This window comes from Anneissia japonica, unplaced genomic scaffold, assembly GCF_011630105.1.
Source record: "Anneissia japonica isolate Jap-2015-1 unplaced genomic scaffold, ASM1163010v1 scaffold3334_len1275209_cov185, whole genome shotgun sequence".
NCBI classification, from domain to species: Eukaryota; Metazoa; Echinodermata; class Crinoidea; order Comatulida; family Comatulidae; genus Anneissia; species Anneissia japonica.
Window position 1 is genome coordinate 895,415 of NW_022738561.1, and position 17,206 is coordinate 912,620.

Here is a 17,206-nt window from a genome sequence, read left to right on the forward strand (position 1 = left end):
ATTTTCCACAGACAGTGTATCTTAGATTTTGTTTACATTGGTAGCAAGTGAATGTATGTGTTGCCTATCATTATTACGTTTCTCATTATCTTTAGGCGTCGGGTGTAACCAAGACAATGAATATCGTATCTTAAATAAAACGAAACAACAGGTATTCTTCGCTACTGAAGGTAACATTACTTTTTCTATGTTTGTGTCATTGTGTTGAGTGTCGATTGATAGTCGAGCTCATTCTCACGTCACAACCGTCTGAATCAATAAGGTTTAGACCTACAAAATTCTACCCGGACATCAGGATGATTGCATTCGCTTCAAGATTAGATGGATCAATTTCGGCATAAGTTATGACGTAGGCTACATCGAAGTGATAGATTGATATTATTTACTGTAAACAAATGGGAATAGATAGAAACAGTTATTAAATACAGTAATAGGAAGTTGTTAACCGAAAGCATTGCTCATCTACGGTTTAAGTGGTCCAACATTAACACATTAACTATTGCATTATAATAGAAACGACATGTTGCTGTAGATGCCTATGCGGTCCAGCACGATCATTCAACATCTACTTGCAAAATAAGCACGGACAGGAGATAGTGCGATTCGTGCGGCCGGTCCGGTGCGATGGATGCTGCTGTATGTGCTGTATGATGCGACTCATGATACAGACACCAGATGGAGAAGTGCTGGGATATGTCAAACAAAAGTGAGCAATAAACATACATAATTGTCTCTAAACCTCTTTAAGCTTTGTAATCCTGATTCTTTTATTGAATTGCCCCATGTGGGATGAATAACGATATATTGTATGCGGGTTACATACTGAAGATGATCAATGTTGTATTTTATTAGAAAAACAGAATAATGACAACGTTATATAGTACTATATGAAATAGTACTATAATAGAATATAAATTATTATTTGAAACATAGATTACAAATATTGAAATGAAAAGTCCCAATCACATCTAAAAAATCAATTATCTGGTTTTTTTTTTTAGGTGGAAATTGTTTGGGGCAAAGGTTGTTGTTGAAACATTCGATGGAAAGCCAATTTTGGAAATTGTCACATCTTGCTGTCCTTGTCGATGTTTCCGTGACATGGAATTTAAAGTAAACCATTAAATTATTCTTATTTGTAGGCATATATTATAATCAGATTATTATTTATTGAGTACATTATGATGAATATAATGTTCTCTTATATGTATATTTTATCTATCCTTATTATCATTTTGATAAATCATTAAAAATATCTATTATAATTGTATAATAATTATAATATTTATCATTTATAGGTGTTTGCATTAGAAACGGAGGAAGAGGGTGCAATAAAGAAACAGTGGCGAGGAAAAAAAGATACCCTGAATGTTGATCACGAACAGTTCATTATAAATTGTAAGGGTGTATACCTGTGTGTTTTTTCTGCAACTATAAAATGAAATAAACTTTCCGATGTCATTGCGCAATATGTTATCTTCATATTTTTATATTTTATACCACGTGCATGCTTTATTTGTCTCTCGTTTTGTTACAGTTCCATCGAATCTTGACGTTATTGGGAAGACTTTGCTGATTGGTGCAAGTTTTCTTATGGTATGCTTTTTCGTCACAGAAACAGAATTGATGTTATGTGTATAAATCATAATTTCCGATAACCTTAATTTACAGTAATGATACTTTTCAATTTTATTACTTTTTTCAGGACTTTATGTTCTTCGAAATGACATGAGATGAAAAAGTGATGTTGCATTGGGTTTGCAAAACAAGGAGGGATCATTGATGGCAGATCTTCAAACCCTGCTCCCTGCTCAAACATAATATTTCTACAGTGCAACCGACATCAACAGATAGCCTATGAGTTCAATGACACAACGGAGATTTTTTTATCGACTTAGGTGGCGCCAGGATTTGCCCGACGGGGGAGGGGGGTCCCATATCCCTGACTAGAGCAAAGTGGTCCAGGGGCCGGGGGCGTTATAATATAATATATGATATTGAAAATACACATAGTGTTTCCCCCCCCCCACCCCTACGAACTGTGTTTTTTCCCCGACGAGTGGGAGGGGGGGGGAGGGGCTGGGCCCTCCACTGACGTCACCCCTAATATGACTGATCAGATAAATGACGCCATATGACAACTGACGCCATCAATCCATTATTTTGTTGTCTGTAATGGCAGTTCTCGACCGACTTTCACTTAGCTTGCCTTTTCATAATATATCCACGTTGGATACACCCAATCGTAATGAAGATGTCCATAAAAAATAAATATATGTCTATTAGTATATGTTTGAATAATCATATCCTTTTCAGAAGTATTCATATATAATACATTAGTTTGGGCGGTGTATTATGAGTTAATTTCACTTTTATTTATTTGTCCTAATACAAATAAATAGCTGACCTTCAAAACAAAATGTGTACGTTCTATAATTATATAAACTTACACTATACTGTGCTTTAATTGGCATATCGGCCGCTATATAAGTGTTATTTTATATAAAAATTTAATAAGTTTATATCAATGGTCATTTGGTATTTTTCAGGCTCTGTTTCTGATCTCTCGTCATTTCAAGGCGTACATTTGTTTTGATCACAATAAATCTCAACCACAACCCTACAAAGCATACTTCTATGCCATCACTTTATTTCTGAACACCATAACATGTCGCAGAAAATGTGACAAAAAAGAATAGGGCTAAGCTGTTGAATACAAAGAAAGCTAATGCCTGTGTAAATAATAGATATTACTTAACAGTAAATAAGTTTTAATTCTAGAAGAGTGTCGTACAGTATTAGCAATGAGTAACAGTTGAACAACACTAACAGCAAAACTGTTACAATGTGGAGCTAAAGTTTGGTGGAGAAAACACTTCACCAGGAGCATGAAATAGCCAATAAATAGTGTTAAAGCTATACATATAGTAGTAGTGTTGTTTTTTAACCCGACGTGTTATGCATTGTCTCGAAATATTACTATCCGCAATTGTTTTTTTGTGAGAATCGAATACAAGACCTCTTAACTTAACTAGACGCCTGGTACTATGCTACTACATCGCTGAGGCTACGCTGGCTACTAAAGAGTTACATTTCATCAATAACAGTTACTGCAACATTAGGCAGTTTTCGCTGCACGACGTTAACCTTAACGTTAACGGATGACGTCATAATTTATTCATCTTGCGTTGCGAAGTACGTTAATTTCAGGATTTTACGTGCTCGACGTACGTTATTTACGGGTTTGCACATGCGTATTTCGATTTGTTTACAAAAGGGGCGGAGCTATCCCGCTCCATGTTGAGTACTAACGTTAAAGTTAAGGTTAACGTCGTGCAGTGAAAATTGCCTAATACATTTTCTCTCGAACTGATGGGTTATCGCACCGAATAGTCAGCACGTCCACAGCCACAAAAAATGCAGATGACTTGGATGTGTTCACCAGCTGGTTTATATCACTAGCTCGACCAATGAGCTAAGGATCATCACAGTACCCGCTGCTATATCATAACTCAAGTAGACCAACTACACATTTTTAAAAATCAATTTTGAGACACAGTACATGGTTTGTATTACTTTTTATTGTGTAATTTGTTTTAATCGATTCTTAATTAAAAAATACAGATTGGTTTGGCAGCATTATAGTGACGGATCTGTTTTAATGTTATTCATTGAGAAATAAAAAGAAATTGTCATTATATAAAAAATACAATCGTTGAAATAGCAAAGAATTCACAATGAACTGGTAATATACATTGGATGAGAAAATAATTATCGAATTCGATAATAATATAGTTTCAAACATCCCAAAATTTTAAGTACAGAATTTGGGACTAATGTGTTTGGTTATAATCCACCAGGAACTTGAGTGCGAACCTGCAAAGGATCCAATCTTACATGCATGGTAAGAATTTTTTCTACACTTATAAGAAGTTGAATGCAAGGCATTACATCAACTTGCGGGTCAGGCACGTATACACAATGCAATGTGGAATTGATTTGGAAGGCTTACTGTTCGGTGTGTGCTTGTACATTTGGCCCAAAAATGTTTAATTCTTTAATATTATTACTCTCATTCAATGAGACACCCTGAGAAATACAAAAAAAAAAAAAAAATGCCAAAAAGTGTTGATTTCTAAATAAGTCCACAAAAACCAAACATAATTGACTCAATTATACTGAAAGTCCAGTTTCTCGTACTTAATAATGCTTATTTGTAGAACAATATTTCATTAAAATGTTTAAACCATGCCCCTAAGAACACCTTAGGATTGGATAACTACAGCCAAAAGTATAGCGAATGATGTTGATTTTGAGGTGATGCGATTCCATACACATACGAATCTCGTGCTCTACAATAGCGGCGTCACTATGTGGCACAGAGTACTTAACAAACCAGGTTTGTTGGATCACAGGTTGATTGAATTAATGGGCAATGTCTTTTTTTTTAGTACATATAACCTCTTCCATCTTTTCTGCATTGTGATGCATCTTTATCCAAGTAGGTCTACCACAAGGATAAACAAGTAGTAGGCCTATATCTTGTCAGTTCTATGTGCATAATGACAAAATGGCACACTTGGTGTGAAGCACTAGGTTGCTTTCCAATCAGATTCAGTGGTTCGAGTCCTCAAAGAAGTTCTTTATAATGAGATTTACTATTTGATGTCATTGTCGCAATTAAAATGGAAGGACACCCTCAATGTAAAGCAATGCCTTTAGCTTTTAGGTATTGCAAACAGTAGACTATATCCATTCCACATAATAGGCCTTCGGGGCATGACCAAACTTGTTAGCGACAACTGCAATGTTTGTTACTGTTTCATAAGTTGGAGTTTCCATATACAGCGACGAGTCTACATCTCTAAGAATCAACAAGTTAGTAAACCATTAGACAGCACATACTGTACACAGTCTGTTAGAACACAACAAGAGTCTTCCATTCATGCAATAGGGGTATCAGCTTCGGCAACTTGATGCATAAAGGCAACTGGTTAAACTCGGTCTTGCTTTTGTTCCAGCAACATTGCAATGTCTCCCAGAACAAAAAGAACAATTTAATTCTTTACCGAAATGATTCATGAATTTTGCTGTAATTAATATAAATATATATAAAAAATAGTATTTGTATTTTATTTATACAGTATTACATAAATCATGCACTGCACTTAAAATAGTTTTGTTAATTATTTAATTTTTATGTTTGACTTTTATTTACAAAGAACTATGTGTAATTAGATAAAAACAAATTAAAACTATAACTACATACCCTATGTTTAGATGTTGGAATTTTCAGTTTGAATCCCCCTGGGATATTGAGACTTAATAATATTATTAATATTAATTAATATTATAATAACTAATTTTATTTATTTTAACTACATGTACAATAAAAAGATAAAAACAGGCAGCATTTTATTGATTATATGTACTAAATCTAATGGAAGCAACATCACTCTCAACACCAAAAGTAAAATTACAGTAATATTGCTAGGAATCAATATTATATCATGATCATAGAAATTTTAAATTTTGGCAAGTTTGAATTGTACCCTACGTTTTCAGTGAAATGAATTGGTGTTTGAGAATACACCTTCTGTACACCAAAAGAATAAAAAAATCCTCCTTTGGATAAATGCTCCCTTCACATAAACTACCCCCTTAAAACCCCCACCCATGAGCAAGAAATAACCTGGAGCATGTATTTGAAACCCCCTTAAAACCCCCACCCATGAGCAAGAAATAACCTGGAGCATGTATTTGAATAAATACATTATTACTCAAGATTTAGCCAGCAGTCTCCAGTGCAACTGATGAAGTCAGAATATATAGATAGTTAAATTTTGTGGAAGCCATGTCCAGACTATCACATTCTATTAAAAAAAACAAAACATGTGACATGCCCAAATATGGTCATGACATCACATCATAAACATATATAGGCACATCATGACTATATATGGGCATACAAGAGTGTTTAGTCAAAGAAAACTTGGTAATCAGAACAGTGCTTAATAAACCTTGAGTTACTCAATGAAGTGCTACCTGTGTTCTATATGTTTCTTTAAGAGACACAACTTAAAGCCCCATTCCCGGCAAAATTTCAGTTGTTAAGAAAAATCTGATTTTTGAATAATGTTATAAGGTTTATAAATATAATACGGAATTGCTAGTTTAACTAAATTTTGACATTCCTAAGCATGAAAAAAATGTAAAATAAGGCTGAAATTTGATTTTTTGTGTTCTACACAAAAAATAAATGCGGATGAATTTTGCATGTTTGATTTTGCAATAGGTTGTGCGAAGAAATATAGTAGGCGCCGAAAACATTAGTCTATCCAACACTGCTAGGATAGGCCTAGCCTTACCTCGATTTAGGTTCTGTTATCACACATAAAAATGGCCGACATGATATTTTCCGTTGCTAGTATTGACACTTGTGAAATATAATATTTCATAGGAATTATTTCAAATTTGTTAAAAAACTGATTTTGACAGAGATTTTGACACTTAAACAAACATATCTCAGGCCTACTCGAACGACCGCATTGTGCGAGATGCGAAGTACAAAAACTAATCCATTAGAGAGGGCGCACTTTATTGACTATAAAGTATACATAAAGCGTGAGCATTCCAGCGGATGCGATCTACAACCTCCGAATTTGCCTAGTAATGAAGAATTCGTCGAGAAAATGGTAATATTCTATGAGAAATAGTCTGTATTTCTCTTTTTTTTTTGTTCTTTTGCGTAAAACTAAAATTTATGCTAATATTTTTCAATGATTTATAATAATTGGAGTAATGCACATGCATCTTTTCTAAAAAAAAAAAAAATCTGTTTTTAGTGAAATTTTGCCGGGAATGGGGCTTTCACCTTCTAAATAGAAATGATAGAACTGAATGTTAACCAATAATTATAAAATAATTTAATGGCAAGTGCATTATTTATAAATAAAATACAACTAGTACTAATGTTGTTTATCTAAGCACAAATATTATATATAATAAATACAGCAAAAAACATGAATCATGAAGATGCCTTGTACCAAAACACACCAACAGTTGTAGCTTTCTTGCCTCTGACAACGATCACCTCATGAAAACATCTGTGTTCCGAAAACTGGATTGATCCCTGTAACAATAAAAAACATAATGCTTGTAAGGGAAAACTTGCACACAAATAATTACAAAAGAACTTTGCACACATACACATTTTCATTTGATTTGAATTTTTTTGGTTCCACTTTAAAATGCATAGAAATACGATATTATAAAAATAATCTAAAACCCACCACAAAACAATTAATATCTAAAAACATCATGTAAAGTAATTAAGAGATTAAACTTATTATAGAACAAAGCATTTATCTAAAGGTGAAACCTGGGATAACCTATAAAGTGAAAAAACCACTTATTTCCAATGGGTTCCCAATCCTATCTACAATATTCTAAAACTAAAGCAAAACAGCAAAATAAAAGAAAAAACAATAAAAAGGTATTAAAAAGTTAATACAAAGGCACTAACTGAACAATTCATCATGCAGATAAAACTTTTTATCAACTGTACAAAAAAATTTTAATGACAAGAACAAGCGAAACCAGTCACTCATCACAAAAGTTGATTTTTAGTTATTAATACAGGGTTAAGTAGTAAAATGAAAGTTATAAAATGATAAAAGAATCATTTAAATCCGACATTTCGTTATGAAGTTACAAGAATTCAAACATACGGCTGCTTAAAGAAAAGTATTTGAGAAATCAGCCTGCAAAGTTTATGATTCAGCCATTTCTCAAGCAAAGAAAATCACCACATTGTTAAAAAATGTTGTTTTAACGTCAAAAATGGGGAAAATAACAACATAGTATGATGTACATATATATAAAGTTTTTTTAGTGAACAAAATAGATTTCAAAAATGTTGACATTTCCCCATGTTTTGGCCACTATCTCCGAAACAAGATTTCTGAGGAGTGGTTGCTGTAACTTGTCTTCGCCACAAATATAAATACATTATATATAAATATAATAACATAAAAATACAATACAAATTATGATATAATAAAAATATGAATATTTACTTGATACTGTCTGTATGAGCCTTGTACTCCATAATGGTGCTGAGTGGAAGATTTAAGACACGTTTTAAAGTGTCACGTATTCTTGATGTTATTGTTCGGTCGCTCGCCGTTCTATTCCAAATAGATATTATATCCTCCTATATACAGTAACAGGAATCACACAACCAAAAGTTAAAGACCTGTATAGCTCAATAGTTCAATTACTTTATTTATATATTGAAGTAAGTTATTAACTTTTAAAATATCTTCCTTGAGAATTAACAGATCTATAAAAAATACCATCCCCATATGTGGCAAAGACAAGCCAAACCAGTCACCTGTCGCAAAAACAGATTTTTAGTTATTAATAAAGGGTTAAATAGTAAAAATGAGAGCTATAAAATGGTAAAAGAATCATTTAAATTTGATATTTCCTTTTGAAGTTACAACTGTTTAAACATACAGCTGTTTAAAGAACAATATTTGAGAAATCAGCCTTCAAAGTTTATGATTTCGGGCATTTCTCAGGCAGAAACCATCACCAAATCATTAAATATTGTTGTTTTCACTATGCAAAAAGAAAAATAACAGCATAGCACGAGGTATAGAAGTATATAAAAGATAGTTTATATATATAAAGACCCTTAAATTTGCTGGTAATAAATTTAAAGATCTGTAAATAAACAAAAATTTAAAAGTTTGTGTGTGTTATTTTAGATGATATCTTATTTGATCAATTTAAATGTCTTATTAACCCCATTACCTTTGCCTGAGGCTGTACCAAAGCTAAGAAATTACATCATCTACACTAAATGTCGGGTTTCTACTTGGTCTGAATACAGGAGGCCCTCTACAGAAATACATCTACATCACTCTCAAAAAATTCTATAGAGGGCAACCTAGCTTTAAAATAATTATCATGAAATCTATACAGGGCGTACGTACGATGCCCTTCGCTATAAAGTATGGTCAAAGAGGGCGTCGTCGCCATATGACTGGAAAGGGATAAATGTCTGAATTTTTGACAAAAGTCTACAATTTATTAATTTTTCCTAATGTTAAAAACTTTCGGAGAGCGCCACCAGTTATTTTGTTGAATTTGGATCGTGGAAAAAAGTATAGTATAGAATGCCATTGGTGCAAAGAAGTAAAAATTATGGAATTACAACTTTATATTTTCTTCCTTTGCATTTATATTACTATTTATATTTTATTTATATCATTTCAAACATTGATATTACTGTATCTTTTTACTTACAAACTTTGTTGTAGATTAGTTTAAGTGTGTGTTATTGTTTTATTGTTTAGAGTACACTTCTTTGCATTGTTACAAGTTATTTTAAATTAATCTTAAATTTGGCTTTATTGTGTGAGCCCCTCTCTATTTTTTAACAAGCCCCTTAGGGCTTTAAGATGTTCCATTTTGTCTTGCTTAAATTTTTGTTTGTTTGTTAATGTATATGGATATTGACAAATAAAGAATTTTGAATTTGTATTTGGAATGCCATTGATGCCAAAATTTATTATTTTTTTATATTATCACTGACTGGAATCCAATATATACCAAGTATTTTGGCAGTGATACAGCACATACTATAAGTAATTTAATGACTCCGAAAAGGTAAAAGTTTTGACATACCGCAAATCGTATTGACACAACGGCACCACAAATCTCATCACCGACCATGAACTGTTCGCCAAGCATTGCTAGAATTAGATTCTCCCAAAGCCGTGAGGCAAGACCTTTCCTTAAACGTACAATCCATTTCCCCCCTGTTTTGTTGGCATCATCCTTTAAAGAATAAAAAGATTGATAAAAGACGGCCTAAGAACACATCCTGAAGCAGCTATAAACAAAGCCACAAAGCTGTTGGCAATAATCATTTAATGCAACGAAAGATTGATGGATAACTGGAGTAGTAAAGCCGGCCATACACTGCGGCCAACGTTCGCTTGCCGACACGATTTTATAGAGAAAGCAATGCCAAGACAAGCACTAACAAACTGGTTTTAATGATGATTTAATTTAATTTCATTTCATGGCAGTCTGATTCGTTCAGACTGCCATCGACAATCAGCAGATAGTATCGCATTCGTTGGATTCGTCGGCCGTGCGCCTGATGGGCAATGCAGTGAGTGCCCGCATTTTGGATTCACAATTATTGTACAACAATTATTGACCCTCGACCCAATTCACCTGTAAAATCTAGCAAATTATTACAATAAAACCAATGTAACATCTACTGTATCTGGTTTATAGCTGCAGAAAACCAAGGGTGGGTGCACATTTTAAGGGTAAATGGATGATAACATGAACACTAGATAATACGAGTTGATTTTAAGGATGGACAAGGGGTTAATAAAGCCGGGTGGAGGGCTGTGAATTAGCCCACCTCTACCCACCATAAACCTGATCCATGTACTTAATTAGCTTAGTAATCAGGTGCGGATCCAGACCTTTGCTCAGTTCGCCAAGGTGAGAAATAAAAATAAAATGTTGACCATTTTTCCTACAACTATAGGCCTACTAACTTTTCTTGACACTTACTTTGAATATTACCATTAAGACACGGTTTAAATCCACACTAGCCTATATCTTACACTTTTACACTGATTGTACTGTAGGCCCTACCAGGGAGGTACATTCCCATTACACTATGGTCTTCCATTTCTATAGCGCATGATACAGTGCATCACAAACGTTACGTAACCGCTACTAACTCGGAGTCGCTCAGCTCAGTCCTACATGTGTCTATGTTGCAATAACCTATCAGATATTCACATGAACAACAAAACGAATGAAAATATATTTGGCTTAAACATTGTTTTCAGAGAGGTGCTGAAGAAATCAGAGTCTACACCACGTCAACGCCATCATGGTTGGCGGTGACGTGAAAATTTCAGTATTTTATACCTCTCTGGATGCCCGGAAATGGAACTTAAATTACCTTTTTTAATTATTTTATTTTTGATGAATTGAGTTAAAAAAAACCCCTGAATTAATTAAATTTACCTGCACTTAAATTTTTAAAATTCTAAAAACTACCATATCCAACTGAGGTCGGAACATTTTTAGAATTTGAGACTCGTATAGATGCCCAAAACTTGCACTTGAATAGTACAAAATATATGATATCTACCTGAGCCACACCATGGTTTTGGGGTGCAGATGAGTAAATTTTAAGAATTTGAAACATTCAGATCCTGAAAACTGCACTTGGATACCTAAAATTTATCAAAACTACCAATCCACCCACCTCAGTCCACTATGGCTGAGGTTGAGGTAAGTGTAAGACAATTGTAAGAATTTGAGACTTTTAGATGCCGGAAAATGGCACTTTAATAAGTAAAACTACGAAAATTACTATATCCACATAAGCTCCATCATGGATGAGGCTGAGGTAAGAAAATTTAAGAAGTGAGAAGTTTCAGATGCCAGAAAATGGCAATTTAATACGTAAAACTAGGAAAATTACTATATCCACCTGAGCCCCATCATGGTTGAAGCTGAAGGGAGAAAGTGTAAAGAATTGGGAACTTTTATTAGATGCACAATACTGGATCAATGCATGGTAATCATTATAGACCAAGTTGTAATAGCTAATAGTAATCAATTATAGACCTACGCGAGGTCTGTGAGAGTTAACGAAAAAGTCACATGATACATATCTCCACATCTCGACACAAACTTAATAAGCTTGACTGAAAAAGGGCAGATGCAAAAATAGAGTGAGTTGTACCTCCCACATTGGCTTTATTCCTTGCTTGAAGAGGTGGTAGTCACTACTACTTGTAAGGTCACAGGGCCTAGTGAGGAAGCTGTAAAAAGACCAGAACTGTTCCACCTGTAGAAAGAAAACAAGTCAACATAAGGTGATATTTCAAATGATGGAGTATGTGGTACAGTGCTATAGAAAGATTCTAACAAAGAAACAAAGGTTTCAAATCTAAGGCTGGGATCCAACCCCTAAAGTAATTTCATAACTGGTACAAATATTGAATATTAGCCCTAAATCATCACCAACGATCAATTAATCATCTATAGTGCCTAGTTATTGCATTAAAAAAATGTAGCCATTTCTACTGCACTTTGCTTGTATTTTTATAACAAAATAATATAAAAAAATAACTATGCTTTACCGGGATGCCTGAGAATAATAATAGTTAATTAAAATATTAAAATATCTATAAAAAATTACATCCTTGTAAAAATGTATTTCATCATAAAATTTTATAAAAAGAATAAAGAAAGTGTGATTCAACATTTTAAATGGGTGAGTGGGCGACTATGATGGTGCAAATTTTTTAAGGGGAGGAAGGAGGCGGTGGGGCATGCACTGCCTAGTGGTGCAAATCTACTCACTGATGCGAATGTTGCAACCATTTTTATATTGTCTTCATAGTTTGAGGAGGATGCTTTGTTGCCAGGACTACGTCTGGAGAACCATAAAGTATAAACAAATTGAAGCTTGTGGTCACCAGGATTTATCTTTGGTTTAATCTGAAAAGAATTTGAGTTTTCATAATAACACTATCATGAAACAAGCTTTGCATCTACTAATATTCTTAATAAATCAATCAATTATTTTTAAAATGTCTTATAATTTTCAAACTTATTTTTTGTGCTTTTCTCCTTTTTGTCAGGGAAAGAATGTGACCTAGCTTGTTTTGTATGTTATATTTATTCTTTTGCAACAAAATGATTGAAATACAAGTACCTCATTCTTCTGATCATGGATTATACACATAATGCAATAGTTTACATGCTTGGCCTTCCATACTTACAAGAGTTTGCTTCTTCTGTTGATCATCTTTACTATCTTTGGTATTTTCAGAGTCTTCTCCATTATTTTCATCATCAAGACTTTTGGGAAGAAAAAAGAAGTATCAAAGATTGATAGAATTTTTAGTCAGGTACAAACAAAACTGCAGTGAAAAAAAAAAGCAAGAATTTACTGCATAGCATGCCATCGAAAAATGGTGATTTTCTTTTAAAAGTTTATCAGAATTAATTGTAAAATGTGGGACATCTAAAAGAATTGAAAAGTAATCTATTTGTGAGGGAATACATCAAAAACAACTCATATTTGCATGAAAATTTGGTAGGAAAATACAGTAAGTGTGCCAAATCGTAAACCACTGCTATTGAGGTATTGGCCACGAAGGCCATTTTTTTTCCAATTGCGTGGAAATTAGCTCCTATTTTTTATATTTTTGCACAAGGGATATTTTCCAGGCAGGAACTATTTTATAGTCTGGATTATAGATAATTTCCATTTGACATGGAAAGAAAAATAACGATTACACATAGTATTACTTCAATTGTTTCAAATTCTGGTTAGAAAATTAGCTGATGGTGGCAGAAGGCTGAGCAGTAAAATAATATTAAGAATTCTTAAAGCCCCATTCCCGGCAAAATTTCACTAAGACTTTTTTTTTTTTAAATGCATTCATTACTCTGATTATTATAAACAATGGAAAAATATTGTCATAAATTTTTGTTTTACGCAAAAGAAATTTAAAAATTACTAGGCAAATTCAGAGGTTGTAGATCGCATCAGCTGGAATGCTCTCGTTTTATGTATACTTTATACAGTCAATAAAGTGCACCCTCTCTAATGAAATTAGTTTTTGTACTTCGCATCTCACACACTGCGGTCGATTGAGTAGGCCTGAGATATGTTTGTTTGGTTGTCAAAATCTCGGTCAGAATCATTTTTTTAACAGATTTGAAATAATTCCTATGAAATATTATATTTCACAAGTGTCAATACTAGCAACGGAAAATAAAATGTTGGCCGTTTTTATGTGTGATAACAGAACCTAAATCGAGGTAAGGATACAGACAGTAGGCCTAGCCTAGCAGTGTTAGATAGGGTAATGTTTCCGGCAATCAGACCTAAAAATTTCATTCGCATTTATTTTTTGTGTGAAAAAAAAAAAAAAAAAAAAAATCAAATTTCAGTCTTATTTTACATTTTTTTCACGTTTAGGAATGTCTAAATTCAGTTAAACTAGCAATTTCGTATTATGTTTATAAATCTTTATAACATATAAAAATCAGATTTTTCTTAACAACAAAAATTTTGCCGGGAATAGGACTTTAAATTAAATATTCTGAAATTTAGGTAGCCTAGGAACTAGTAGTAGCCCTTAATTGCGCAAAATTGCTGCATGATACATTGGCTGAATATTAAGATTAGTTCAAAGCTCAATTTTCGGCAAAATCTGCGCTGAAATCAGCCCTTATTTTTTCGGAATGTGGGGATGCATTTCTATCTAGGCCTTACTTTACAGTCTGGCCATGTTTCCACATTGGGATATAGGCCTAGGCTAGTTAGTAGTAGAAGTAGTAGCATAGTAGACAAGTAGGCCTAGGATAAAGAACTAGAAAAGAGGGTCTAGCCAGGCTAGGGGAGGGATATATAAATATTTTCTAACTGCGTGCACTTTACCTGCACTTTAAATCAACCTAGCCTACCTAGGCCTAGGCCCCTAGCTAGTAGGCCTATATTATATAGGCCTAGCTTAGGGCCTAGCCTAGGACTAGGTAGGCCTACTTGTAAAAAAGCATTTTTCACAAGAGATACATACATGCAGCAATACCTATCATTGGTCCTGAGCAGAAAGCGTAAACCCCGTGCAGACCTAGGCCACTAGTCATGGCACCTAAGCTGGGAGCAACCAACTTATAACTAGCCTACTACTAGGCCTAGAGAAGTGACTCTGACTACATGTCCTTCCAGCCCAGGCCTAGCTAGCCTAGCCTTGACTAGTTAGGCCCTACCTAGGCCTAGCCTACTATCAGCATGGCTGACAATATTGACAATTTATAGATTACTAAAAATGTAGAATACTTACGTATCAAATCTGTTTTGTGTTTTACTCATATTGCCAAGGTTAAGTCGACTAAAAGCTTATAAAAATTATAAAATTGCACTTTAAAATATTGAATAATGTCACTACTGTATTTTTCTTTAAACGTGTTGTGTAAATGTCATCCTGAAAACGCCCTCTTTTGGAGAGACTTGTAAAAAAAATGTTGGATGAGGTGGCTGCAGTGATATCATAATTAAAATAATAATAATAATAATAATAATAATAATAATAATAATAATATTATTAATATAATACTATTATTAATAATAGTAATAATAATAATAATAATAATAATAATAATAATAAAAATAATAATAATAATAATAATAATAATAATAATGATAATAATATTTAGGCCTAATAACGGAATGATGATAGATGTTAATGATGTAAAAATGTTGATGATGCTGATGATAATGATAATGAATTATGAATTGTGTTAGATATTGACGAGAGATGATAATGACGTTGTCATCATCAGATAAAGAATTACTATTGTGATTATATCGATAATAAGCATGCCTTGTTTTAACTATATTTTTGTCGTAAAATTGCCTACTTTAATATTGACAAACTGCATTGTAATCATCATTTCCTTTTATATAGCAAACCTCCTCAGTTTTCCACAAAATACGGATTTGAAACACCAAAGTTAGACATAGTTACAACAAAACGTTTTTTCAAGAATATATAAGCCTAGTATCCGAAATTTTATCTTCATAACATACAAAAAGTTTACCAAAATACACCAACTGAAATTGTTATAGCAAAGAAAACCAAAACATAAAAATATTAGCCAATGCACAACATAATATGATATTATGTACATGTATGTTTTGCGTACAGTATATTAAAAAACGATAGACCTAATGTTTAGTATTTTAATGGATTGGAAAGTTGGGTAAAATGAGTAGCCTACATGAATTGATGTCTGGCACAATGAAATACTTTATTAAGAATAAATAACAGCATGCAGTCTGTACACCTATTTTAAAACATTTAATTTATTATTTCCTATTTTCATTTTGGAGTAATATAATGTATTGAGTGTCCAGGGGTCCAATGTCTCTTCTGCAGAGTCCCGCGAGTCTAAAATCGACAGGAGCCTCCCGCGCGAGAGCAAGCAAGAAGCTCAACGGAAAGATGAAAATTAGCATAATGTATCATAATGTTGATAACAAAATGATTTTATCTGGTACCAATCTAAGCTCTTCTTTCCTTAGATGTTAGATGTGCTTGCAAAGAGAGCCACATTTCACATTGAAGGGTGTGTACGACATCAGTAATGTTATGTCAATTCCAAGAATGTTTAAGGCTATATCGGTTGATGAGGAATTTATTGATTAGGCCTATAATAGCAAATTGCATCAATTTATTTTGCAAAAACAAGGTTTCCAGCTTCAGAGGGGGGCACATCCCCTGTCCGCACAAGGGCACACATTGGTGCTAACACCAGGTGCTTAACAGGGGTCTTGGGTCAGAGTGTGTATTTATTTTCCCGGTTAGTAATTTACCATACCCACCCCCATATAGAAAACGATACGCCGACATAGGGCTTATCTTATTCATAATATAGGCCACATACGTGTGTTTGAAACTATAAATATAAGCATTTTCATCATGGTTTTATTTATTACAAACATATTCTTTCACCATCAATACACATTGAGGCCCTTCTTTTATGTTAAAACGATCTATCTTAAATTCGTCTTTCTTAAGTTTGGGACTATTATGTGTTTAAATAACTTAAAAAGATAAACCTAAAAATGCCCTAAAAAATGCGGGCGAAGCGCGCAAAATATTTTTGTGTTTTTAATTCTAATTTCGTCGGAATTGATGAAAACTCCCTAAAATGTGCAATTTATAGAGGAAATTGGCCTACCGTAACAAGAAATGCGCGCAAAGAATTTGAGAATTTCCAAAGATTGATATTTTCCCCTTGTCCCCCGGTGTTTTTAATTCTAATTTCGTTGGAATTGATCAAAACTTCCTAAAATGTGCAATTTTTAGAGGAAATTGGCCCATGTCAACAAGGAATTTGAGGTTTCTAGGCACTTTCAGGGGATGAAAGGGCATTTATAAAGGGGTGGGGAAGATTTCCAAAGATAGATATATTTTCCCCTTGTCCCCCAGTGGTTACGCCATCGGGCAGCATAGATCAAAGGAGTTATGACAGTTTTTGAAGTGGAGAAGGGGTTGCAGGGTGTTGTGAGTCATTATGATATCTTCCTTTTTATTCTTGTCTTTATTTTTCTCTTCTCTTTTTCTTT

General features: G+C 33.5%; 2 protein-coding genes across 4 annotated transcripts in view; one reads left to right on the plus strand and one right to left on the minus strand.

Moving 5' to 3' along the window:
* LOC117117631 (phospholipid scramblase 2-like) overlaps positions 1-2,923 on the plus strand; it is a 5,649-nt gene extending 2,726 nt beyond the window's left edge. Inside the window, exons 2-8 of one of the 2 annotated variants that reach the window (XR_004446932.1) lie at positions 96-170; positions 514-706; positions 1,002-1,113; positions 1,299-1,398; positions 1,538-1,596; positions 1,706-1,804; positions 1,864-2,923. Coding sequence is in view for 1 of the 2 variants with exons in the window: in XM_033262001.1 (XP_033117892.1) it covers positions 96-170; positions 514-706; positions 1,002-1,113; positions 1,299-1,398; positions 1,538-1,596; positions 1,706-1,732 (566 nt within the window). In the remaining variant the exon portion in view is untranslated. Of the gene's footprint in view, positions 1-95; positions 171-513; positions 707-1,001; positions 1,114-1,298; positions 1,399-1,537; positions 1,597-1,705 lie in introns of both variants that reach the window. The other variant, XM_033262001.1, reaches the window with a different exon arrangement.
* A 636-nt stretch (positions 2,924-3,559) lies between these two features.
* On the minus strand, positions 3,560-15,059 carry LOC117117630 (eukaryotic translation initiation factor 4E type 2-like). 2 transcript variants are annotated; one of them, XM_033262000.1, is made up of 8 exons: positions 14,919-15,059; positions 12,843-12,921; positions 12,421-12,558; positions 11,798-11,902; positions 9,697-9,849; positions 8,079-8,215; positions 7,047-7,132; positions 3,560-5,035 (listed from the first exon to the last, which is right to left on the minus strand). In XM_033262000.1, exons 1-7 carry the CDS (start codon positions 14,945-14,947, stop codon positions 7,090-7,092), a joined length of 684 nt encoding a protein of 227 aa, XP_033117891.1. In that variant the 5' UTR covers positions 14,948-15,059; the 3' UTR covers positions 3,560-5,035; positions 7,047-7,089. The 2 variants fall into 2 exon arrangements, with proteins under 2 accessions (XP_033117891.1, XP_033117890.1); XM_033261999.1 differs by lacking the exon at positions 3,560-5,035 and having other exon boundaries at positions 6,904-7,132.
* Positions 15,060-17,206: the final 2,147 nt, after the last annotated feature.

What these genes read in the sequence shown, in the direction of transcription:
- LOC117117630 (XM_033262000.1), bottom strand. Translation starts at nt 14,947, where the DNA reads ATGAGTAAAACACAAAACAGATTTGATAC. An exon ending in GAATAAAGCCAATGTGGGAG is followed by an intron (nt 9,850 to 11,797) that starts GTACAACTCACT and finishes TATTCTTTAAAG; the next exon opens with GATGATGCCAACAAAACAGG. An exon ending in TTGTGTCAATACGATTTGCG is followed by an intron (nt 8,216 to 9,696) that starts GTATGTCAAAAC and finishes TACTGTATATAG; the next exon opens with GAGGATATAATATCTATTTG.